General features: G+C 44.0%; 1 protein-coding gene across 3 annotated transcripts in view; it reads right to left on the bottom strand.

Moving 5' to 3' along the window:
• Positions 1-25,690, bottom strand: part of LOC127977485 (dapper homolog 3) — a 34,621-nt gene that overhangs the window by 2,265 nt on the left and 6,666 nt on the right. For 2 of the 3 annotated variants that reach the window (XR_008158247.1, XR_008158248.1), the window contains exon 4: positions 23,979-25,561. Coding sequence is in view for 1 of the 3 variants with exons in the window: in XM_052582370.1 (XP_052438330.1) it covers positions 24,231-25,561 (1,331 nt within the window). In the remaining 2 variants the exon portion in view is untranslated. Of the gene's footprint in view, positions 1-22,548; positions 25,562-25,690 lie in introns of those variants that run through there. The other variant, XM_052582370.1, reaches the window with a different exon arrangement.

Here is a 25,690-nt window from a genome sequence, read left to right as displayed (position 1 = left end):
TTCTGGCTAGGGACCAAAGAAGAGCCCACTTTTGGGATGGAGTGGGCTGGTGTTGCTCATGGGACTCAGCAGCTGACAACGTAGGTACGCAGGTGTGATTGCAGCAGGTGTGAATATGGGGTTTCATGGTATCTGTCATTGTGGGACGGCGTACGATGTAAACCGGTGGATGCAGAGGAGAGTCGTTGCTGCTGGTGTGGACTTCTTCGACTCCATACTGATCAATTTCCAAGGAGGATTCTGGCTCTTCACTGCTTAGGGAAGTTGGTCCAGCTTGGGCACTGGGAAGGTTGATGTAATATCCATCTTGGGATTCACGCTCATTCTCTCCCTCAGAGAGAGTTACCCATTCCTGCCACTCAAACTGTGGGTAACTTGGTGGGTATGTGTGTAAGCCATGCCACTGATCGGGATCAGATCTGAGTTCTGCTGTAGATCTGAGATGCCTTCGCTGCAAGAGTCCCAGGATGTACGTCTCCACACGCATTGCCTGCTGGATGTCTTCTTCCGTTGGGCCATCTTCTATCTTCACAGCAGGATCTGCCTCAGCATCAGAAGTGAGGCTCATCTCTGGAGTCAGGCTTTCATCAGCTATCTGATCTGTAACCCACTGAGGACTTTCTTCATCTTCTTCTTCCTCCTCTATTCCCTCCGCAATACCCTCCAGTGGGGGGTACGGGGCAGAAAATGAGCGGGGCATGGGGACATGTACTGTGGGCTCCATATAACCCTCCCAGTCCAGCATGTAGGCATCTGTCAGCCGGTGAGAAATACTATTATGAGAGAAACTGAAAGCAGGTGAGAGAAACTATTTATATACCAGTTTTTTTCTTTTTTTTTTCTGACACCAAGAATGCACAAGTATGATGATCCCCTTACAAAGGACAGCCTTTCTTAAAAGGCAGCTAAGGCCAGTGGTGCCCAACCCTGTTCCTGGAGATCTACCTATCTGCAGAGTTAATTTCCAACCCTGTTTCAGCACACCTGCCTGTAATTATCAAGTACCCCTGAACATCTTAATTAGCTGGTTAAGCTGTGTTTGATCAGGTTTGGAGCTGAACTTTGTAGGAAGGTGGATCTCCAGGAACAGGGTTGGGCACCACTGGCTAAGGCTATATATGGGTTGCCAGGTGCAGTTTTCCAGTGAAGTTGGGGTACTGTTAAGCTGTTGCTGCTATTGTTTTCCTGAGGGTAAAATGCTTATATTTGCATAAAAGGCTTATATTTAAGTATTTTACCCATTTTTTTAGGGATGTAACGAGTCACTCAACTCTCAATTCGATTCGATTCACAATTTTGAGTTCTCGATTCACAATTATTTAATGAGATTTAAGACAAATTACGAATTAAACGTCCTTTTATTATTGCTTGGACAAAATACAGCACATTTTGTCAAATTGAAATACAACACTATAATAATATACTTATATAGCCCTTTCATATCATTGCTCTTTTTATGGTTTTGATTACTTCTTTTCATTTGTAAGTTGCTTTGAATAAGATCATTGTCTAAATAAAAAAAAAAAAAATATATATATATATATATATATAATGTAAATGTAAATATATAAACTAAATTTAAGTTTTAAAACAAGCCCCAAATCAAATAAATAACAAAAATAAAATAAATCTCTTCATATGAACAAAATAAGTATAAATAATTAAATATATTTGTCTGTGCTCTTTCCATTTAAAAGGAGAGGCAACCACTGCATTTAATCATGATCCAAACAAAGATGCTGCATACATGAAACATGAGCAGTTTTTAATCTAAATTAAATTGTTCCTGTAGCTCAACTGGTAGAGCATTGCGTTAGCAAGCGCAAAGTTGGGGATTTGAAGATTGTTAGCCTGAATGCAATGTAAATCGCTTTTTTTTATTGTATAATTTAAAAATTTTAAGCAAAAACAGAATGATTTGATTTCAGTTTTGTGAAACTACATACAAATATCTACATGAAACAGAAACAGCAGATGAGCTGAACGAGAATGTGCTGCTTAAAGCGTTTCCTTGGTTTCTGCTGTAAAGCAGGGCTGCCTGCCCTTATGAAATTTAATAGTATGCATTATACAGAGGCAAGATGAAGAGGAAAAAATACCATCAAACTTTTCTCAAGACAGTAAGCTCCCCTCAGACATACATTCATATAAACTTGAATCGTGATTTGTTTAACATCTCAACCATTTTGAATCGTCACGTAGTTGAATTGATTTTCAACTGGCTCGTGGTTCATCGTTACAACCCTACATTTTATAGCCTTTCAATGACAAAACTGTGCCAGATAATGGGTTTCGAGGTGCACAGGTAGGAAGCCTTTAAAGTCCTGAGAGCTCTCTTATGAAAACATGTTTATGATTAATGTTATATAGTGATCAGGATAACCGAAAAATAGCCAAGAACTGACAGTGCCTTGTAAACCAGTCCAAAAGACAAAAAAAGAAAAAAAAAAGAAAAAAAAAAAAGATTTAAATACTTGAAGAAAGTCCGTACACGGGGAGGGGGTGGGGGTTTGGGGGGGGAGTATTAAAGCTATTATTTATCGGCTATTGACCGTATGGCTACTGGGGTGTTTATGAACAAAAACAAACTTGGTCACCAGGAACCAGTGTCGTAAACCTCTGAAACATTCTTGCACAAAACAAACCAATATATAACCATTTCCTGTCATAGCTAATCAAAAACAGCAGTGCACAGTTCACTATGTTAACATGCACTAATTTTCACTAATAAAAATTAATCCAGTTTTAATTCAGATTCTGGAAGTTGTGTTTATATGAGCACTAAATCTTGCAATCCTATTCACATATATATTCATATGCACATGCACCAGTTGCAAACAAAACTTTAATTGCATGAAACAGAGAAAGCCACTACAAGAATGTTGCAATCGTCCTATCTGTAAGCCCCCCCCCCACTTAGTTAAAGTTGCGAACTCGGACAAACAGTGTTGCTAACTGTCTTACAATGACAGCTGTCAGTGTGAAAACCTTTATATCTTTTGATAAATTTTGGACACAGAAAGACCACCGTTCAAGAGCAACTTAAATATTCAAAGGAGAGATATGGAATATTTTAAAATTAATATGATAATGTGTAACAGATATGCAGGTCATCGATTCATGGGTTCAATTCAAGCCACAAATGAAACCCTGTTTGTACTAAACGCCTGGCCTGGCGCCAGCCTGGCTGGACTTAAATTATTTTACGATACCCATGCGAGCCTCAAAGGAAACCTGAAAACCCCCCCCCAAATTCCTTAACACACACACACACACACACAAAGAAACTTTCTCAAAGTTACTTTTTTTTTTGTAAGTCCTTATTAATATGTATTTTGAATGTTTGTGTATTGCATAAAAATGGTTAATCCTGGGTAAATGGTTAAAGTGCTGACTTATAAGTGGAAATGCGTGATTTAATCCTTATAATTTCTCAAAGAGTCATGTTTCTGCAACCCCCACTCCTGACCAGGTCGTAAAGCTTTATGACCCCTGGGCAACAGAACAGGAAATCTAAGCCTTAGGAAAGAATGGTCAAATGTAGTCTAAATGTGTATATATAGTATTGTTTCCTTTTTGTACATTAGATGTTCCCATATAAATTGGGACTATCTGCAATTTATTATCGTGTGTTAATCAAATTCTGCATTTGAATGTAACTTCGTGTTTCTGTCAGTTATATATTATATATATATATATATATATATATATATATACACATATTGTTTGGTGTTTTTCAAATCGTCATGCTTTGACAGACCCACTTATCTAAAGTAAAGTAATGAAAAATGTATTATTCTGGAATTACGAACGTGCTAGAATATCCCTGATGAAATCGGACAAGTCCTAAATCATTAGGGTGGGTTGTTCCCAGAGACAAAGGAACTTTCCCTCCGCTTCAGATCGCGGACTTTCATTGGCTGTTTACGCGAAAAAGGGGCGTGACCTATTTCAAGCTATAAGAATTGACCAAACAAGGTTCTCTTCTCTTCTGCTCTTCTTCCCGTTCTCCGTTCTCGGACACGTCGCTCCGCGCGGCCTCGGGCCGCGCTCAGTTCTCCTCCCCCCTCAGCACACGGACTGAGGAGAGGAAAGCCATTTTAATGGCTCCTTTAGAAGCTTTCGTTTCGTTCTTTTCTTTTCTTTACTAAGTTTATTCAACTATTCGCCTCTCCACACAATGAAGACGAATTCTGGAACATTGTTTGTTGAACCTTTCAAATACCGCGCGAAGATGAACGAACACCTCTTTGCAACAAAGGAACACGTGACTCCACGCTCACGCCAAGATCCAGCGCAGCTTGCACGCGCGTCACACGGCCTCCGGCCCACGCGCGCAGTTTTCAAAGGACCACGTGACATCACACGTGCGTCGCCGGTACCACGCTCACCCACTGGGCCATGCAAGTATCGTTTTCTATGGAGATTTAAATGCTGCTTTAAAGTGTTGCTATTATTTGATTCGTTGTTGGTTCCACTAAGGTTTACTGACTGATTTTCATACCTGAGCTCATTCTGTGATCTCTCTCGCTTTCTACACTTCTCTCTCTCTCTCTCTCTCTCGCTCTCTCTCTCTCTCTCTCTCTCTCTCTCTTTTATTTGGATTCCGTTATGTCTTGTAAATGTTTATTGTCTGTATTTTCGTACGCATATTTACTCTGTGTGATTTGTAGTTTGATGTATTATTAGTTGAATTATTAAAAACCCATATATAAAATGATTGGCTTGGACTCCACCCCACTCACATTACGAGTCACTGAGATGTGTCTGATCTATAGCTACAAGCTCTAAATTTAGAAACTAAATTTATCATAAGGATAGGATAATATTTTCATGGCCAGAGAATACTTTTCCTTGAATTATAAGGCGTGATAACTTTATTGAAAATTGATAGGTCTACAGTGGTGTGCTGGACATACCACGGTTTGATCTGCAGTAATTTACAGTAAGAGATATCACAATAATTGATATGAAGAATGTAATATTGACATATTAATGAGTAAATTACAGTGCCCTGTGATTAGTATTGGTATTGGCAATTGAGCTATTTTTCATAATCAATAAAATTAAATGTAACTGTCATCTGAGATATATATTAATCAAATTCTTGATTAATTATTCAAATTCCCTATATATCATTTGAGTTAATTACTATGTAAAACTCGTTTTTGTTACATTTTATGGTGGAGGAACGCGGCTATTTCAAACTTCGTTTTGTGAGCAATCAATCTGTGTATATGGTTTTTAATAATTTCTGCACGTCCGCTATGAAATTATGTAACGTTACTTGTGAGATAAGTCGCAAGACGCGAACTCACTCAACTGACTGAGGCAAAAAGCTGGTCAGTAAGCACCTAGGTATTTATAGAAACTTAACAGTATAGTCACTGTTAATTTTAATGAAAGTAATCTGCAGTATAAGGTTAAAAGTATCCTGTTAAGAAAGACCAAAATCTTTTTACAGTGAGAACATTTTAATATGAATAATTAAAAGATGAAGAAATCTTTTATTAGTTGCAACATGTAAATCTGAACATGAGCGATGTTCCTCTGATTCAGTAAAAAGGCCTTGCTTATTAGATATCGTTATTGAATTCATGGTAAACCACATGATATTCAAAAAAATAAACGATAAAAACTCCTGGTCTAGAATTGGCTTAGCTACCCGATTTTAAACCTAAGACATTTAAATCATAAGTGCTATTTTGATAAATGTCTATTGGAGTCAACAGTTGGAAAATTCCTGTTTTTGTTACATTTGTGTTTCGGAAGTGAACGGATCCTTCCTTCAACCTATGTTAATATAGCACCTCAGAGTAAAACCTTTGGTTTGTTACTTGTAATTTTTGATGCAGAAAATCAGCCTGACAAACGATCAGATAATTTCTAAGTCATATTGAAATTGTAATTCCTCTATCTAAACACCAGAGGGAACGTGTGGGTTAGAAATTTCAGGGTACACCCTGCTTTCTGATTCCAGCTTGCGTGAGTGCAAAGCTGCCAACCTGTGGCCATTTCAGATAATGCGCTCTGATTGCTAATTTATAATCCCCTGTGATGTATATTTGAATTGGATGTCTAAATTCTCGATAATTATTTGCATTTACAGCTTTGCTCGTGTGAATATTATTACAGGGAAACAAAAGAATGTTCTCTGCCTTTGACTGTTTACATTTACTTTGAGTTTGGTTCAAACATGATTTGAATTAAAATGTAATTGTTAATAGTGGAAATCTAGATGTGTCAGGTCAACCACTGATTGACCCACTTAGAAGGTAAGCCATCTAGTGGCAGTCTCCTGTTAAATCGACTAACAGACCTCTGTCTTTTCCATTCTGTTTTGAAATTGCATGTCCACTTTTACCCTCTTTGATTAATCTCACACTGTTTGATTAATTTCATGATCATTAATGATGACTTACAAGCTATCAATGGTTATTATAGGATATTATTCAGATTTTCCTTTTTAATTCATACATGCTTATTTTAAATTTTGATTTAAACCAGTTTTGAATTTTTAATTTGAATTAAGTTTTCTGCTCAGCAGGTTAAAGACAGAGAAGCAGTACCCCCCCCCCCCCCCCCTTGTGGTGAAAACCAGCTACTCCTTCTCCCTTGTTTCATTACTGTCTTTTAATTTTATGTTTATTATTTTGCTTCTCTCTTTTGACTTAGGTTATTTTGATAATTACCATTATTATCATAAATTCCTTTGTTTTGTTTTATCATGATTAGGTAAAGCTGTTACCTTTCCTCTCTACATATAGTTACTCAATTGATGTTAAACAAACCAAACCTTAATTAACTTTAAGTTTCCTTTGTTCATCCTTTGTGTATTTGATTGTAGAACTCCCTTGGTGATTGGACAGTCATCTCAGGTTTCCAGTGAGCAAGGCTGCCCGATCGGTGTTACCGATACTGGCTGCGAGTGAAACTCGGTCCCTCTTGTCTCAAGAGACATCAGCAATTTTGGCACTCCAAAGGTTGTGCTAAAAGTCACAAGCCGTGCTGTCCTGCGACACGCCAGAGTAACGGAGGACCAGGGACACTGCGGTTCAGTGTTTGGGGAGCACCGGGGAGGTTGACCAAGCCACTGGTTCCCACCTGAATGACTTCAATTCAACCAGGTGAACCAAAAGTGATAAAACCTATCCACTTATTATAAGCCACAGAATATTAGATATTCCCCCGGATATATTTTAAGTGTTCTGACCCTTTTGCTTCTTTAAGCCACACCATATTTCTAGGTTTCCTACCCAGATAGCCCACTCACCTGTTGGCCCTATCTTAAAACCTAGCAGTAGGCTCAGGCCTCCTTATTCCCACTAACACATTGTGTTTCTATTGTTTTCATCTCATTTCAAGTGTTGTTTCACTTTGATCTTTTCTACCCTCTGTTCTGTTGTGATTTGTTTCTTTCATTTCACATAGAGACAGTATCCTGGGAGCCACCAACGAAGTTAAATAGTAGAGCGACCACCAGCAGCCGGTGTCATCACACGACCCGCTAGGCTACTGCCTGTCAAATCTCCATTTCAGGTCCTTCGTTGACCCAAGTTAATTGGCTACTTAACTGTCTGACTGTTTGCATCAGTCAGCCCCAAAATTCTCATAAACGGCACAGCCCGTATGAATATAGCTCGTTAAACGTAGAACGAACTTGCATTGGTCTTTTTGTGTGTGTGTGCTGTGCTTCTCTCGCCGACAGAGAATCAGGATGTTCCAGGCATCCAGTCCAGCAGTCCACGGGGGCCACCTCTCGACATGGTTGAAAGCAGTGATGACCCCCTTCCTGCCCAAGGATGCCATTAACCTGCAGCACCCAGAGCAACTAGACACCGAGCTAGATGAACTGATGGCACGCGATCCAAACCAAAGCGACTACTACAGAGAACTCGCCAGGATCTTCGGAAGCCTAGTTCCCATTCTCGTCGCCCAGGCACCGCTCAGTGAACGGAGCAACATCGCGGAGGAGGCCTGGAAGGACCAGGCCCCAACCCAGAGTCATCTTGATCAGCTTCTCCTCGAGACCCAGAACCAGCGCGAGAAAGAGGACGACACAGATCCAGAGCTACAGAAAGGAGTTGAAAGACTTCACAATGCCCTGCAAGATCTTCGCCTCGACACGGATCAAAGAGAACAGCTGGAGAGAGAAGCCAGAAAAGAACTCAACAAAAAACTCCAGCAAGGCGACGCTCTCCTAAAAAGAGCAGAGACTGAACTGAAAGAAAAAGACTATAAAACCTGGGCCTGCAAAACACACTTGCAAGCGGCCCAAGCTAAATTCAACAAGCTTACTCTGCAGAGAGACAAGCTCCAAGATGAACTTGACACTGTTCACACAGAACTGAGACAATCTCACAGATTACAGAGTGGCTGGATCGGAGAAACGCACACCACAAAATTTCTCCCGGGCCGCCACTCCAACCCTTTCAGCCAAGAACCCAGAGCTGGAAAAGGAGATGTAAGCTCACTTCTAAGGAAATCACCAGCCAGCTTACAAGAACATCTGTCAACAACGGAGGGAAGAGAACCCTTCCAGAGAACGCATGTCACCAAACCCTGCACTGCTCACAGAGAACTTCACAAGCTAGCCAGAAGCATCTCTACATTCATTCCAGATCCTGCAGGAGGACATGATGTTCATGCTTCTTTACAAGCCATTGACTTTCATTTGCAAACTGTCGCCAACGTGAAAGATGTGAACACATTGTACCTGTTAAAAATCACGGCCAGCCGTGATGTGCATTGCTTTCTGGATCGTCAACCAGAGACTGTCAAAGCGTACTACCAGCAACTGCTACAGACTTTGATTCTTGAATTCTCTGATCCAAACTCAGATCATGGGCTCCTTATTGCTATGGACCTCAAACAGGGCCGATTTGAAAACCCACAGACTTTCTGTAGTCAGCTACGAAACACCTACTTCGGAGCATGCAACGAACCAGGTATGGAACAGGATTTCAACTTAAAAACTCTGTTCCTCCCAAACCTACATGCCAGTTGGAGTTTTCATCTCAGAGTCCCAGCGTGTCCCCGTAACAGAACTACACAAGAGTTACGGAACTTAGCCCACAAAGCTTGCACCAAGCAAAAGACTATTTGTGAAAAGACTGTGAAAAACCCCAACGTCTCTGTCTCTGAGCACTGCTTGGAGTTAACCCTAGATGGCGCTCTACAACACCACAGTCACAGACATCTTTACAGAGAGTCAATACCATTCCAAGCCAGCAGAGGGCAACACAGTGCAGCCACGTCTGAGACAGCAGAGATCCTGAGGGTGCTGAAAGATCTTCTTCACATGAATACTCGCAAGGAAGATGAGCCAAGCACCCAGAACACTGCCGAGCTCCACAGTCAACAGCTACAGCTAACTGAACGAGACAGCACAGGTCCTCACACCAGGTACCACAAACACAAGGTACCAGAAAATGCTGTTTTGACTACCTGCCTTCGCAGCGAGCTACACAAGACCGGTCCTCATCACCCACCGATCGTCCCACCTGCCCTAATGCCAACATTCCTGGGCAGCCCTGTCAAAAAGGGGGTGGGCCGAAAAGGAGTCAACAGGGAAGACCTGATCGACACAGGATTAAACCTGACGGTGATCTCATCTTACCTTTTCAAAAGACTCCAATTTGAAGCTAAGAGACAAGATCGAACTCTTACACCTCAAACTTATGAACTGAATGTACAGGTGTACAGACAGGATGACATCCAGTTTGAACAGGTTGTTTCCATTCACCTGACATTCGTTCCGATGAGTCTAATACATCCCATGTATGTCCCACCAATGAACACTCATACATTGCTCATCGACAAAGACCTGCTAGAACACTTTGACCCTTTTCTGAACTTCAAACAGCTAAAAGACTTTGCTCAAGTGCGAGAACCTCTTTCTCTCCAGCCACACAGGTTGCTAGAGCCAGACTGTCAGGTCGCAGAGGTCACGGGAACTCCCACAGAGCCAGACGGTCAGGTCACAGAGGTCACGGGAACCCCAGCAGCCAGCCATGAGTACAACGCCCTAACAACAGGCCCAAGTTCAAGCCTCTGTACCTTAGTCAACAAACAGGGTACGGTGGTACCAGCTTACACCAAAGGGGTCGCTGTTCGGCTCAACCTGCAAGGTGGTCAAACCTTACACCACACGCTGGGTTTCTTCCAATCCTCACCTGAATGTGTGGAACTCGGACTCACACTTGCAAACAACAAGCATGTCAAACACCAACACCTGTTCCAGCAATGTGATAACATCACAAAAACACACAATGTGATCGTGTACTGGAAGAAGGTAAAAGGACACTCGAAGTTACCAAGTCTAGACGAGGACTTTAAAGATCACACTGACACCCTTGCCAAAACTGGCACACTAAACAACATTCTGTGGTCACTCCCAACCCACCCACCCACATTCAAGGTTGAAGTGATTACACACAGCACAAGAACTTTACTAGCTAAACTGCCTACCTCAGAATCGCTTACGCAGGCTCCGTTGTCTACACAGACCAACACAGCGGACATGCGGGCTTCTGAAACCTTGATAATAACTTTGCTTTACCACCTCTCAGACCCCTCCATCCACCCTGGCAACCAGTCTACAGTCACTGACAACCAAAGCCCCAGACCACTGCATGATACACAAACCATGCTGCGTGCACAGAACAATATTGTGGGTTGTGCACCGTCTGACATCACAATGCCAGGGCGTGTAATGCCACGGAGCAAAAGGGGGATACTGCCAATATATTTCCATGACGCAGCATGTGCTGCACCACGCAGCACCAGAGCCACTGACAAAACACTGAGTCAAGCGTCATGCCAGCAGCAAGATGTGGCAAAACATGGGCGGGGGCGAGCTAAACCCAGTCGCCGCCCACTAAGCAAAGAGGCTGCCCTGTCCAACCAAAGACAGCCCTCGTTTGTTTCTTTCTCCCCTTTCTTTCTCTCTCTCCCTATTATCTGTACCAGGATGCTGCTGTGGTTTGCTGTGCCGTGCTGTCAGCCAAAGAGAGGACAGCTGCCACCGAGAAAACCGCTGAGACTCCTGACTACCGATGACAGGGCACACTACCCCAGCACTGTAACCGAATACAGCTGTACAAGGTTCCGATGGAGAGAGGACTCCCTCACTCACACTGAGGCCGATGTCAAACACCTGTTCAGCCAACATGAGAAAGTGACGGTTACACAAATGGAGTTAGGTGGACACCACCACCGCTCCAAACAATTCCCGGGAGCTTTGCTTAGAGCCGCTGCTGCCGCCAGAATGTTTAACATTGTTATGTCCAGTGTCAATGCAGCGAACCAGACTGTAAACTCCTTGAAACCACTGTTTACTGTCTTCCAGAAGGACTTTACCCAGACTCAGCTGTTTACAGCATTAACAACAGACATGCTGTGGGAGGTTAGCTCCTCCAATGACAGCCTAACCACGAGTAAAACCCCACCGTACATGATACCCTTAAGCCTTGTGTTAACTGTGTTGTCTTACACCATCACCATGCCAGCTGACCTGCTACGAATGCACCTGGCCAACTCTCTGGATAGCGCCTTCCTACGGCACGCAAACCCCAAACAGAGAGAAGTGAACGTGCTCCTGAACCAACTCATCAGCGAGTCAAACCAAGTCTACAGACCTAAAGACATTGTCAGTGTCAGGATGTGGAAGAGCAACACCCACACCAAAACACACATTCCAAATGTGGTGGCCTACCACGACAGCAACACACAGCTGTACCTGGCCCCAAACATGCACATGTGTACTTTAACCAAAGACATTCATTATCTCTGCCTTAGCAAGCCCTTCCTCAGACACAACTCTGAAGGAATCTGCGAGCTGCAACCCTGGGTCAGCGATACGCGCTGCCCTGCCGAAGCCAAGCCTCGTACACAAGTCACAGAAACGCAAGCAGAGATTGTGGGTAACAGATGGCTCGTCAACACTCCTGTGCGCTCAGCTACACTGACCTACGACCAGCATGACACCGCCACCCGTGCCAACCTGCTGGACCAAGTACTGAAAGGTACCACCCAACACATGGACATTACTCCTGTCGATACAGCCCTCCAAGCACTGTCTCGACAGCCCATTCTGAACCAGTCATCTGCGGTCCTAGCCTGGACTGCTGCCGACACTGCACGGTGCATCTCCACCGTCATTGGTCCCACCCTGACTCTTGGCGTGACCTTCATCCTATACAGGATACTCAACGGATGCAAACCTCTACAGCCAAACTCATGACAACTGTGGCTGGAGGTCTCCGATGGAATCCCCGGAAAAGGGACGCAAAGTCAAAGACAATACCGAACCTCACCAAGCTGAATCCTCAGCTTCAGGAACCACCTGTCATCATGACCCACCTGCTGCATGACCATCACGATTCACCTGTCATCTGCCCATCCTGATGATTGCCGTCCGATGATGTCCACACAGGGACTTCATCTGACGTAAAGGGGGAGGTGTAACAGATATGCAGGTCATCGATTCATGGGTTCAATTCAAGCCACAAATGAAACCCTGTTTGTACTAAACGCCTGGCCTGGCGCCAGCCTGGCTGGACTTAAATTATTTTACGATACCCATGCGAGCCTCAAAGGAAACCTGAAAACCCCCCCCCAAATTCCTTAACACACACACACACACACACAAAGAAACTTTCTCAAAGTTACTTTTTTTTTTGTAAGTCCTTATTAATATGTATTTTGAATGTTTGTGTATTGCATAAAAATGGTTAATCCTGGGTAAATGGTTAAAGTGCTGACTTATAAGTGGAAATGCGTGATTTAATCCTTATAATTTCTCAAAGAGTCATGTTTCTGCAACCCCCACTCCTGACCAGGTCGTAAAGCTTTATGACCCCTGGGCAACAGAACAGGAAATCTAAGCCTTAGGAAAGAATGGTCAAATGTAGTCTAAATGTGTATATATAGTATTGTTTCCTTTTTGTACATTAGATGTTCCCATATAAATTGGGACTATCTGCAATTTATTATCGTGTGTTAATCAAATTCTGCATTTGAATGTAACTTCGTGTTTCTGTCAGTTATATATTATATATATATATATATATATATATATATATATATATATATATATATATATTGTTTGGTGTTTTTCAAATCGTCATGCTTTGACAGACCCACTTATCTAAAGTAAAGTAATGAAAAATGTATTATTCTGGAATTACGAACGTGCTAGAATATCCCTGATGAAATCGGACAAGTCCTAAATCATTAGGGTGGGTTGTTCCCAGAGACAAAGGAACTTTCCCTCCGCTTCAGATCGCGGACTTTCATTGGCTGTTTACGCGAAAAAGGGGCGTGACCTATTTCAAGCTATAAGAATTGACCAAACAAGGTTCTCTTCTCTTCTGCTCTTCTTCCCGTTCTCCGTTCTCGGACACGTCGCTCCGCGCGGCCTCGGGCCGCGCTCAGTTCTCCTCCCCCCTCAGCACACGGACTGAGGAGAGGAAAGCCATTTTAATGGCTCCTTTAGAAGCTTTCGTTTCGTTCTTTTCTTTTCTTTACTAAGTTTATTCAACTATTCGCCTCTCCACACAATGAAGACGAATTCTGGAACATTGTTTGTTGAACCTTTCAAATACCGCGCGAAGATGAACGAACACCTCTTTGCAACAAAGGAACACGTGACTCCACGCTCACGCCAAGATCCAGCGCAGCTTGCACGCGCGTCACACGGCCTCCGGCCCACGCGCGCAGTTTTCAAAGGACCACGTGACATCACACGTGCGTCGCCGGTACCACGCTCACCCACTGGGCCATGCAAGTATCGTTTTCTATGGAGATTTAAATGCTGCTTTAAAGTGTTGCTATTATTTGATTCGTTGTTGGTTCCACTAAGGTTTACTGACTGATTTTCATACCTGAGCTCATTCTGTGATCTCTCTCGCTTTCTACACTTCTCTCTCTCTCTCTCTCTCTCGCTCTCTCTCTCTCTCTCTCTCTCTCTCTCTCTCTCTCTCTCTCTCTCTTTTATTTGGATTCCGTTATGTCTTGTAAATGTTTATTGTCTGTATTTTCGTACGCATATTTACTCTGTGTGATTTGTAGTTTGATGTATTATTAGTTGAATTATTAAAAACCCATATATAAAATGATTGGCTTGGACTCCACCCCACTCACATTACGAGTCACTGAGATGTGTCTGATCTATAGCTACAAGCTCTAAATTTAGAAACTAAATTTATCATAAGGATAGGATAATATTTTCATGGCCAGAGAATACTTTTCCTTGAATTATAAGGCGTGATAACTTTATTGAAAATTGATAGGTCTACAGTGGTGTGCTGGACATACCACGGTTTGATCTGCAGTAATTTACAGTAAGAGATATCACAATAATTGATATGAAGAATGTAATATTGACATATTAATGAGTAAATTACAGTGCCCTGTGATTAGTATTGGTATTGGCAATTGAGCTATTTTTCATAATCAATAAAATTAAATGTAACTGTCATCTGAGATATATATTAATCAAATTCTTGATTAATTATTCAAATTCCCTATATATCATTTGAGTTAATTACTATGTAAAACTCATTGTTGTTACAAATGTGTGAGTATTAATTTGCAAGCGAGGGTTGACAGATCACAATGCAAGCGGGAAAAGCCTCATGTTACGTTCGTCACGATCTCAGACAACAACAACCCGGATCAATGCTGTTTATCTGTCACAGGGTGCGATTACATTAATTTACATTTAACCAGTTTATTATAAGATTTAGTAAAATGTAAACCTTCATTTATGTTTTTATTTTTTTGTCCTACACTGTACACGACGTGAGAACAGTCCGCTATTTAGATTTGTACGCTAAAATGCATGGACTAACTAACTTTTAACGTTAGCTAGTTTTGGCCAGAGATACCTTGCTAAAGCACACACATCTACGTCTAGCCTTTTTCATGCTGACAACTTAAATGCTGTAATATTTGTTTTGTTTCTAGTCAGATTTGTTCCACTGTTAAAAGAATGTTCTGGATCAAATACAACATAGTTGATTGCCACAGAAAGTAGTTTTGGCTGTTTGTAAATTCGGACAAAAACGCAGTTACACACTTATGGAAGCCATATTGTGAATGTAGGCTTCCACACCAAAATAAATGTTAACAACAAACTGCATCAAAGGTGCACACATAACAATTAATGTAAACTTTCGATGTGTTTTATTTTGTTCTTCGCGTTTGTAAAATGCCTGCTGCTCATGAGCTTGACTAACAAGTAAGGGCCAGTAAACAGTGAGTGTTAAAACTAAATTTGGCAGACTAGTGCTGAGATTCCCAGCCATGAGCTGTGGCTTTTGGTGTATATGGGTGAGTTTCGAGGCCATATATGTATTCACCTGCAGCTGCTTAAAAAAAAAACTTTCTGTTTCTGACATAAATCAACACAGAATTAATGGCCAATTCATATATTGTTACAAAGTAATCAATTATTATGGACACTTTAGTTACCTCAGCAAATAAACATGAACGATCATCTCTTTCACTTTACTTCTATGAATACCATAAATCATGGCAAACTTATGGCTAAACATTGATTTTGAAAACCATTGTTAAATTATTTTAAAGCCAAAATGTTTTCTGAATATGGGTTAGCAACCTAACTGCACTTACAAGTCTAAATATAATAGCACTCCATGGCAACTGAAAACAAAATCTGTCAGGAGAAAATGGGCAGGATTCAGATGCGGGTTTACGCAAGGCTTTATTTAAAGCAGAGGAGGCAGATCAGATGAGTCACGTTCACAGGATTACTCGTAGTGACTGGAAGAATAGTCGAAGCAGATGAATCAAACCGATGAGTAACGTTCCACAGTTATTTGTACGACCACTGAGACCGGAGGGATGACACTGAAGCTTCCAAGAGCTCTGCGCTGGGGAACAGGGGGCAGAGAAAACAGCTAAACACACTGGAGCCTGAGGACAAGACACGACAAAGGTGAGTGCCAAGAATAGCTAGAAGATCGGAGCTATTGATACGAGTAACAACAGTCTGACAATAGACAGAGAAACACGGGGACTGATAAGGGGAAAAAATTAGAAGAACATAGAAAACAGGTGGTGAGTAATTAGGGTTCACAACACTGAAACAAGGAGGGCGGGGAAAACTCAAACAGGTAGACACGGTGAGCTGACAAGAGACCCAAACACACACAAAAGGCAGGTGATTAGCCCCGAGACCCGACAGTACCCCCCCTCCCAGGAGCGTCACCTGACGCTCTAGGAAGGGGCCTACCTCGATGCCGCCGGAAGTCCTCAATCAACGAGCGGTCCAGAATGTCCCGGGACGGCACCCAGCACCTCTCCTCTGGACCATACCCCTCCCAGTCCACAAGATACTGAAACCCCCTGCCGCGGCGCCGCTCATCGAATAATCTCTTAACCGTATAGGTAGGAGATCCATCCACAAGACGAGGGGGCGGGGGGGTGGGCCGACTACAAGCAGGATTAAGGGGGGAAGAGAAAACCGGCTTGACCCTGGAAACATGAAACACCGGATGAACCCGACCAAAAGTGGGAGGGAGCTTGAGCCTGATCGCCACCGGACTAACCACCTTGGTGATGCGGAATGGCCCAATGAATCTGGGTGCCAGCTTACGAGAAGGCGCCCGGAGAGGCAGATCCTTGGTAGAAAGCCAAACCCGCTGACCACACACATAGGTAGGAGGAGAGGACCGGCGACGATCAGCTGCGGTCTTGGTTCGGCCAGAGGCTTGGACCAGAATCCTCCTGACTTTCTCCCAGGTGCGACGGCAGCGCTGGACGAAAGCCAGGGCGGATGGAACCGCTGCGTCGGGTTCCTGTGACGGGAACAGAGGTGGGTTATAACCAACAGAACACTCAAAGGGGGACATACCTGACGCGGCCACCGGAAGCGTGTTATGAGCGTACTCTGCCCAGGAGAGCTGCTGGCACCAGGAACTCGGATTGTTGGACGCTAGACAGCGGAGCATTCTTCCTAGATCCTGGTTGGCCCGCTCACACTGCCCATTGGTCTGGGGATGAAACCCTGAAGACAGACTAGCAGAGGCCCCAATCTGTCTACAAAATTCCCTCCAGAACCGGGAGACAAACTGGGGACCCCTATCAGAAACCACATCCACCGGAAACCCATGGAGACGGAAGACGTGGTCCACCACCAGTTGGGCGGTCTCCCGGGCGGAGGGCAGCTTGGGCAGGGGGATGAAGTGAACCGCTTTGGAAATCCACCACTGTGAGAACAACAGTGTTACCCTTCGACGGAGGAAGCCCTGAGACGAAATCAAGGGCAATGTGTGACCAAGGACGGGAAGGGATAGGGAGAGGGTTTAGCAGACCATCAGGAGGGCGATTGACCGGCTTACTTTGGGCACATGTGGGGCAGGCCAACACAAACTGTCTAACATCTGCGGCCATAGTAGGCCACCAGAAACGCTGTCGGATGGCAGACAACATCCTCCGAATCCCTGGATGGCAGTGACCCCACTCAAGGACCTCAGAGCGCAGCGCAGCCGGCACCGGCAACCTGCCCGCCGGACACTCCCCTGGCACTTGCACCCCTCGACCGGCCTCCTCAACTCGCTGCTCGATACCCCATGAAAGAGCCCCGACCACCACCCCCTCAGGAAGGATGGCCTCTGCCGCAACCTCCCCCCCTGGAGCACCGAACAGACGAGAGAGGGCATCGGGTTTGGTGTTCTTAGATCCCGGCCGGTACGAGAGGGTGAAGTTGAACCTGGCAAAGAAGAGTGCCCAACGGGCCTGGCGCGAGCTCAACCTCTTGGCTGAACGGATGTATTCCAGGTTCTTGTGATCCGTCCAGACCAAGAAGGGCTGCACTGACCCCTCCAACCAGTGACGCCACTCACCCAAAGCCAATCGTACCGCCAACAGTTCTCTATTGCCGATGTCATAGTTACGTTCTGCAGGGCTGAGACGACGAGAGAAGAATGCACAAGGGTGGAGCCTCCCATCGTGGAGGGAACGCTGAGATAGAACTGCGCCAACCCCGACGTCCGAAGCATCAACCTCAACAATGAACTGGGCCTCAGGATCTGGAACCAACAGAACAGGTGCAGAGACAAAACGGGACTTTAAAATGTCAAAGGCTACCTGCGCTTCCCGGTTCCATCTGAAGGACACCTTAGTTGAAGTTAGGGCTGTGAGCGGTGCAGCAATCTGACCAAAATTTCTGATGAATCGCCGGTAGAAGTTGGCGAAACCCAGGAATCGCTGCAGAGCCTTCCGGGAGTCAGGAACCGGCCACTGGGCAACAGCTTCAATCTTAGCGGGATCTGGCTTGATCCCCACCGTAGAAATAATGTGGCCAAGGAACGTAACAGACTCAGCGTGGAATTCGCACTTCTCCGCCTTGACAAACAACTGATTCTCTAACAACCGCTGGAGAACCCGTCTGACATGCTGGGTGTGTAATTGGAGAGAAGAGGAGAAAATCAAGATATCATCCAAATACACGAAGACAAATTGATTGATCATGTCACCCAACACGCTATTGACGAGTCCCTGGAAAACGGCTGGAGCATTGGTAAGACCAAACGGAAGAACCAAGTACTCGTAGTGTCCCGAAGGGGTGTTAAATGCCGTCTTCCACTCATCCCCCTCCCGAATGCGCACCAAGTGGTAGGCGTTGCGCAGGTCTAACTTGGTGAAGACCAGAGCTCCCTGTAATAATTCAAAAGCAGAGGACATTAAAGGTAGGGGGTACCTGTTCTTAATAGTAATGTCATTCAAACCTCTGTAATCAATACAGGGGCGCAGGGAGCCGTCCTTCTTCTGAACAAAGAAAAAACCTGCACCAGCGGGAGAGGAGGAATGGCGGATGAGCCCAGCTTGGAGTGACTCACGTATATACTTGTCCATGGCCTCTCTCTCAGGACCCGAAAGGGAGTATAACCGACCCTTAGGCGGAGAAGCGCCCGGGAGAAGATCAATGGCACAGTCGTAGGGGCGATGCGGGGGTAGCGAGGTGGCCCGGGCCTTACTGAAGACCGCCCGAAGATCATGGTACTCCGCGGGGACGCCGGACAGGTCAGAGGGATCCTCCTGAGGAACACAAGACACAGAGACAGGAGGAAAAACAGCACCCAAACATGACACGTGACAAGACTGACTCCAGGCTAAAACAGCATTGTTGACCCAGTCAATGTGTGGGTTGTGTTTATGTAACCACGGATGCCCCAGGATTAAAGGAGCCTTAGGGGAATCAATAATAAACAGTTCAATCAGCTCGCTATGGCTATCAGCAATATGAAGGCTTATCTTGGGGGTGATGTGAGTGATGGTGGTGAGGGGACGGCCAGCTAAAGACCATGCTGACACGGGACTAACCAGAGGAATAAGCGGTATTTTCCAACGTTGAGCAGAAGCAGCATCGAGGAAGTTCCCCTCAGCCCCTGAATCCATAAGGGCGAGCCCAGCGTGAGATCGACTCTGGAAAGAGAGTTGGAACGGCAGCTGAGTCCGTGCTGCAGGAGAGCTTGAATTAAGAACCGTGCCCACCAGGACTCTCCGCCTCACTGGTGGACCCTGGCTTTTAACGGACAGTGAAGGGCGAAGTGTCCTCCCCTGCCGCAGTATAGACACGCCACCGATGACAGACTCCTGCTTCTGTTGTGGTGTAAGCCGTAAACGACCCAACTGCATGGGCTCCTCCTCCGAGGGCTGTCGGCTGGCAGGACTGGCTGAACTGGCTGAAGAGGACTCTAGGTGGCGCCACGGGGCAGGCGCTTGCCGTTGTTTGCGGCGGCGGCTGAGACGGCCCTCAATACGGAGCGTGAGATTAATGAGATTATCCAATTCCCGCGGGAGCTCTATGGCCGCGAGTTCATCAGAAATTTGAAAATCCAACCCCTCAAGAAAACGAGCGCGCAGCGCGCTCTCATTCCAGCCACACGCCGCCGCTAAAGTCTGGAACTGGATGGCGTAATCCGTGACAGAGCTCCTCCCCTGAGTCAGACGCGACAACTGGGCCGCCGCCTCGTCTCCCTGAGCTGAGCGATCAAATAACTTTGCCATCTCTCGACTAAAATCAGTGAAGGTAGCACAACAGGGAGCCCGTGATCTCCATACGGCAATTCCCCATTCGCGGGCACGGCCCGAAAGAAGTGTAAGGACGTACGCTACCTTGGCTTCCTCAGTTGCGTAACGCCGGGGCTGCAGAGAAAACACCAGCGAGCACTGGGAGAGAAACGCTTGACAGGCGTTAGGATCGCCATCATAGACCGGCGGATTGTTGGCATGAGGTTCGGACTCGTGGGCCATACCGGTGTGAAGAATGGACCCCCGGTTTGTTGCCTCTCGCTGAAGGTCGTCCACCCGTGTGAGGAGCTCGGAGACTCGGGCACTGAGAGCGTCCACATCCTGCGCGGTGGTGTTGAGCTGGGTGGCATGCTGTCCTAACAAAACTCCCTGCTGCACGAGAGCCGAGCGGAGTGGATCAGATCCCGCTGAATCCATGATCTGGTCAGACTGTTCTGTCAGGGGAAAATGGGCAGGATTCAGATGCGGGTTTACGCAAGGCTTTATTTAAAGCAGAGGAGGCAGATCAGATGAGTCACGTTCACAGGATTACTCGTAGTGACTGGAAGAATAGTCGAAGCAGATGAATCAAACCGATGAGTAACGTTCCACAGTTATTTGTACGACCACTGAGACCGGAGGGATGACACTGAAGCTTCCAAGAGCTCTGCGCTGGGGAACAGGGGGCAGAGAAAACAGCTAAACACACTGGAGCCTGAGGACAAGACACGACAAAGGTGAGTGCCAAGAATAGCTAGAAGATCGGAGCTATTGATACGAGTAACAACAGTCTGACAATAGACAGAGAAACACGGGGACTGATAAGGGGAAAAAATTAGAAGAACATAGAAAACAGGTGGTGAGTAATTAGGGTTCACAACACTGAAACAAGGAGGGCGGGGAAAACTCAAACAGGTAGACACGGTGAGCTGACAAGAGACCCAAACACACACAAAAGGCAGGTGATTAGCCCCGAGACCCGACAAAATCTGAGCAATGAACATAGAAAATGAAAAGATTTGACTGCTGTATTAAATTTAGACCTGCTCATATTACATCATATTTTATTTGTACACATTTTTGCTCATTATAACCAATCACAAGGTTCTATTGAGCTTAGGAATGCAGTGGCCAATCAGAGGCATTCAGATTAGATTTGCATTATGCATTCATTATAATGCCTTAAGGATACCATTATAATGTTTTATAAATATGGGCTTTATAGAAAGTGTTACCAAATAAATTTTTATCTTAGAATTAGGTTTTCTCAATGGTAACAAGGACAAGACAAAAATATATGTCAGATTTTATTTGTTGATTGATTGATTGAAAGGAGAGCTATTTAGGGGAGCTTTGACACAATTCAAACAATGTATATAATATGCTTTTGACCATATTTTAACCACTTCTATAAGTGTATAACTAAGTTAGTATAACTAATCTTATTCTGTATAAAAATTGCAAATATAAAATAAAGATATAAAGGTTTTAACACCCATCTGGAAATTATGAACTTTCTTTTTTCTGGTATTTGCTTTATCTTCTGTTTTAAAGGCACAATACATAAGATTTCATGCAATTGTGTATTTATGCTATGCCAAAAATTCCCAAGGATTTGTAAATCCAGAGAAATTCCCACTTTAATTAACAATGACTCATCCCTGGTCATTATCCCCTATCAATGATGTAATATCCCTTATAATCAGTTACCGCTTGTAGAAACGATGGCAACACACAGACATAAATGCTGTAGGCTACAGTTAAACTACATTCATTATGGCTGTCAAAAATAAAATGAAAAGTGTTGACTGCAGCATTAAATGCAAATCTAATCTATGCTGCACCATGATTTTGTTTCCCTCTTTTACAGTGTTGAACATTATAACCAATCACACACGAGTCTGCTGAGTTTATGAATGCATCCGAGAACTTCCTCCTTTATAGCGACATCAAGCTTTGCCTTTGTTATTGTTTTGAAAATGCAACCTCTGGTGATGAAAATGTAATTGTGCCTTTAGAGTTACAAGTGAAAGTGAAGTGACGTGTGGCCAAGTATGGTGACCCATACCAAGAATTTGTGCTCTGCATTTAACCCATCCAAGTATGCACACACACACACACACACACACACGCACGCACGCACACACACACACACAGTAGTGAACACAAACACCCAGTTAGCAGTTTGGTACCTTGCTCAAAGGTCTCACCTCAGTCGTGCTATTAAAGGTGGAGAGAGTGCTGGTCATCCCCCCCCCCCCCCCCCAAACCTACAATCCTTGCTGGACCTGAGTCTCACACCCGCAACTTACAAGTTATAAGTCCAACTCTCTATCCATTAGGACATGACTGCCCCAGATTTTAAGGACCTGTCTAGGATTATTGTATTTTATTGTCAAGTCCTATATAGTAGATGTATTAAATAAAATAAATAAATACATAAACAATAAAAACAGATTTTGCTACATCACTTCAAATCACACTCACGGATGACTATGAATATGTTTATTTACAACATGCAATGTGCAGGAACATTTTCAAAGACCACATGAAAATCTTTAAAATACACTGTGAGCATGAAATCAGAAATGGTGAAGAATTATTTTCAGGAAAGGCATATTTTAACACACTCCACACTGGAATCTATTTCCACTGTACAGCACAGGTAAAGGAGTTTGTCTGTGTAGCAGCAAAATGACATTTCCCAAGTCCTCCAATGCACTAGGTGGCGCCAGTAAAGAATCTATGTGACATCAAAGTTCATACAGTATAAATACTAACCAATTACTATAAATGTTGAAAAATTTCAGTACACTACAAATGCATTTTAACAAACATGCTACAAAATATTCATCAAGCTGACTTCATTCTTATGAATGGATAAGGTATGTGCAAACTAGAAACAACACCTGGGACATGGCAGGCAAAGTGGTACGTAGTACTGATAAAGATGCCTCCATTAGCACTCCAGGAAAATCCTGTCATGTGTGTAAGTCTTGAAAATGGCCTTTTTAAAATGCTAAGCTAATGAGAATCAATTTCTCTTCATGCTGCAGATTGCTCTGAGTTCCTAGTAATTCCTGTTTGCTTGTGGAAAGTCCCAGACATTTCGGACTGCATGATGTTATCATCATGAACATAGTGTTAAAACGTCATTGCGAGCCACACTCTTCACAGTTCAAGCCCTGGCTCGAGGTCCTTTCCTGATCTTGTTTACCTCCCTCTTCTTAAAATGGCTTTATTTAGCAGGGAAAGCTACAATATATAGCAGTATTGTTAAAAATATAAGATTTATGAGCATGCCTTAGAACTTAAAGCTGAAGAAAGGGATTTATAAACATACACAGTCATACTTAAAGGGATAGTTCACCCAAAACTATAAATTCTGTCATTTACTCACCTTCATGTCATTCACATGCAGAACAAATATTTTAAATAATGTTGGTGATCAAACAGTTTTGGTGGCCATTGACTTTGGAAAATGTTGTATGGACTAAATACTATGTTATCCTTTTGTGCTCCACAAAATAAAGTCATATAGGTTTGAAATGACACGAGGGTAAGTAAATGATGCCAAAATCTTCATTTTTTTGTACAAACTAAATCATGTAATCATATAATATTGTAATGGGTTTGGTGTGCTTAGTGGGTTTGATTTGTATCTTGTCCTTGCATCTCATCAAATATTTTATTAACAAGAAGATAGATACTATAATCCCAGAGGTAAAAATAAGGAAATCAAGATGCTGCAAAAAAAAGAATTTTTTTTTCTTAAAATGAAATTAAAAACAAGTGTATATATCTGGTTTAAGTCTGACATCACGTCACAGTTTCCAGTCTAAATGCTCTATCAGATCCCAAAACCAAGCAATAAACAGTGCTGATATACACCCACAGTTTGCTGTAGAACTACTAAAAAAAAACATGATTCTAACCTCACACATTTTTTCTAAATAAATAAAATATTGTTATCCATAACTTTGTGAGGCCAGAGACTGTACACTGTGAGTTATGTGCTATAAATGAGTACTCATAAATAACTGTTGGGACAGTATTCTCATTTGAAATGGAGTACAGGCTTGGACCCGAAATCAGTATTCAGTACACCACATATAATGTAAGAGTATTACATAAAGCTCTCAAATGAATTTTAAAGGATAAATGGGCAGAGATGTTCATGGCCAGACTCAGACCGTGGTCATGAGTTTGAGGGAGCCTGAACGAAATCGCATAATCTTCTTTTTGAGCGCATGTGAGGCTTTAATCTTGACCACGGCATTGGAGGGATTCTGAGAAGAAGAAGGGGACGGTGTCAAGCGAGGGGGCAGTTGCTGAGGCCAGACCAGCCCTCCGCTCTCATCTGAGTCACTGGACACCGAACTGTTTCCTGGAGAGAAAGTCTCACTCAGACTGGAGTTGGACCCATCGGTGGGTGCAGTAGCGGCCTCTTGCACCCTCAGGTCCTGCTCCACAAATTGAACGGTGCGTTTGGCAGGTAACTGATTTAGTTTGAAATCATTAACGTCTTCTCTGAATATCCCGTCATCTTCTTCTTGACTGAGGTCTGCCGAGGAGCACCACAGCCGCTGATTAGATGGATACAGTTCGTCGCTATGATGCTTGCCCATGTCCCGTCCCACAGTATAATATTTGTGCTCTGGTTGGGCGGTCCACCCTTGAGATACGCAATTGTCTTCTGACCGAGAGCGGGTGGTCGACTTCGTTTGGCTATCTCCTTGAGTTGTCCACCTTTCCTCTGGACTCCTTCTGGCTAGGGACCAAAGAAGAGCCCACTTTTGGGATGGAGTGGGCTGGTGTTGCTCATGGGACTCAGCAGCTGACAACGTAGGTACGCAGGTGTGATTGCAGCAGGTGTGAATATGGGGTTTCATGGTGTCTGTCATTGTGGGACGGCGTTCGATGTAAACCGGTGGATGCCTAGGAGAGTCGTTGCTGCTGGTGTGGACTTCTTCGACTCCATACTGATCAATTTCCAAGGAGGATTCTGGCTCTTCACTGCTTAGGGAAGTTGGTCCAGCTTGGGCACTGGGAAGGTTGATGTAATATCCATCTTGGGATTCACGGTCATTCTCTACCTCAGAGAGAGTTACCCATTCCTGCCACTCAAACTGTGGGTAACTTGGTGGGTATGTGTGTAAGTCATGCCACTGATCGGGATCAGATCTGAGTTCTGCTGTAGATCTGAGATGCCTTCGCTGCAAGAGTCCCAGGATGTACGTCTCCACACGCATTGCCTGCTGGATGTCTTCTTCCGTTGGGCCATCTTCTATCTTCACAGCAGGATCTGCCTCAGCATCAGAAGTGAGGCTCATCTCTGGAGTCAGGCTTCCATCAGCTATCTGATCTGTAACCCACTGAGGACTTTCTTCATCTTCTTCTTCCTCCTCTATTCCCTCCGCAATACCCTCCAGTGGGGGGTACGGGGCAGAAAATGAGCGGGGCATGGGGACATGTACTGTGGGCTCCATATAACCCTCCCAGTCCAGCATGTAGGCATCTGTCAGCAGGTGAGAAATAAACTATTTATATACCAGGGTTTTTAAAATTTCATAAACTGTTTTAACATACTGTTTATGATTAATGTTATATAGTGTTAATGTTAATGTTATATAGTGATCAGGATAAC

The sequence above is a fragment of the Carassius gibelio genome, chromosome B18 (assembly GCF_023724105.1).
Source record: "Carassius gibelio isolate Cgi1373 ecotype wild population from Czech Republic chromosome B18, carGib1.2-hapl.c, whole genome shotgun sequence".
Taxonomy (NCBI): Eukaryota; Metazoa; Chordata; class Actinopteri; order Cypriniformes; family Cyprinidae; genus Carassius; species Carassius gibelio.
This window is presented reverse-complemented; position numbering and strand designations above follow the sequence as displayed.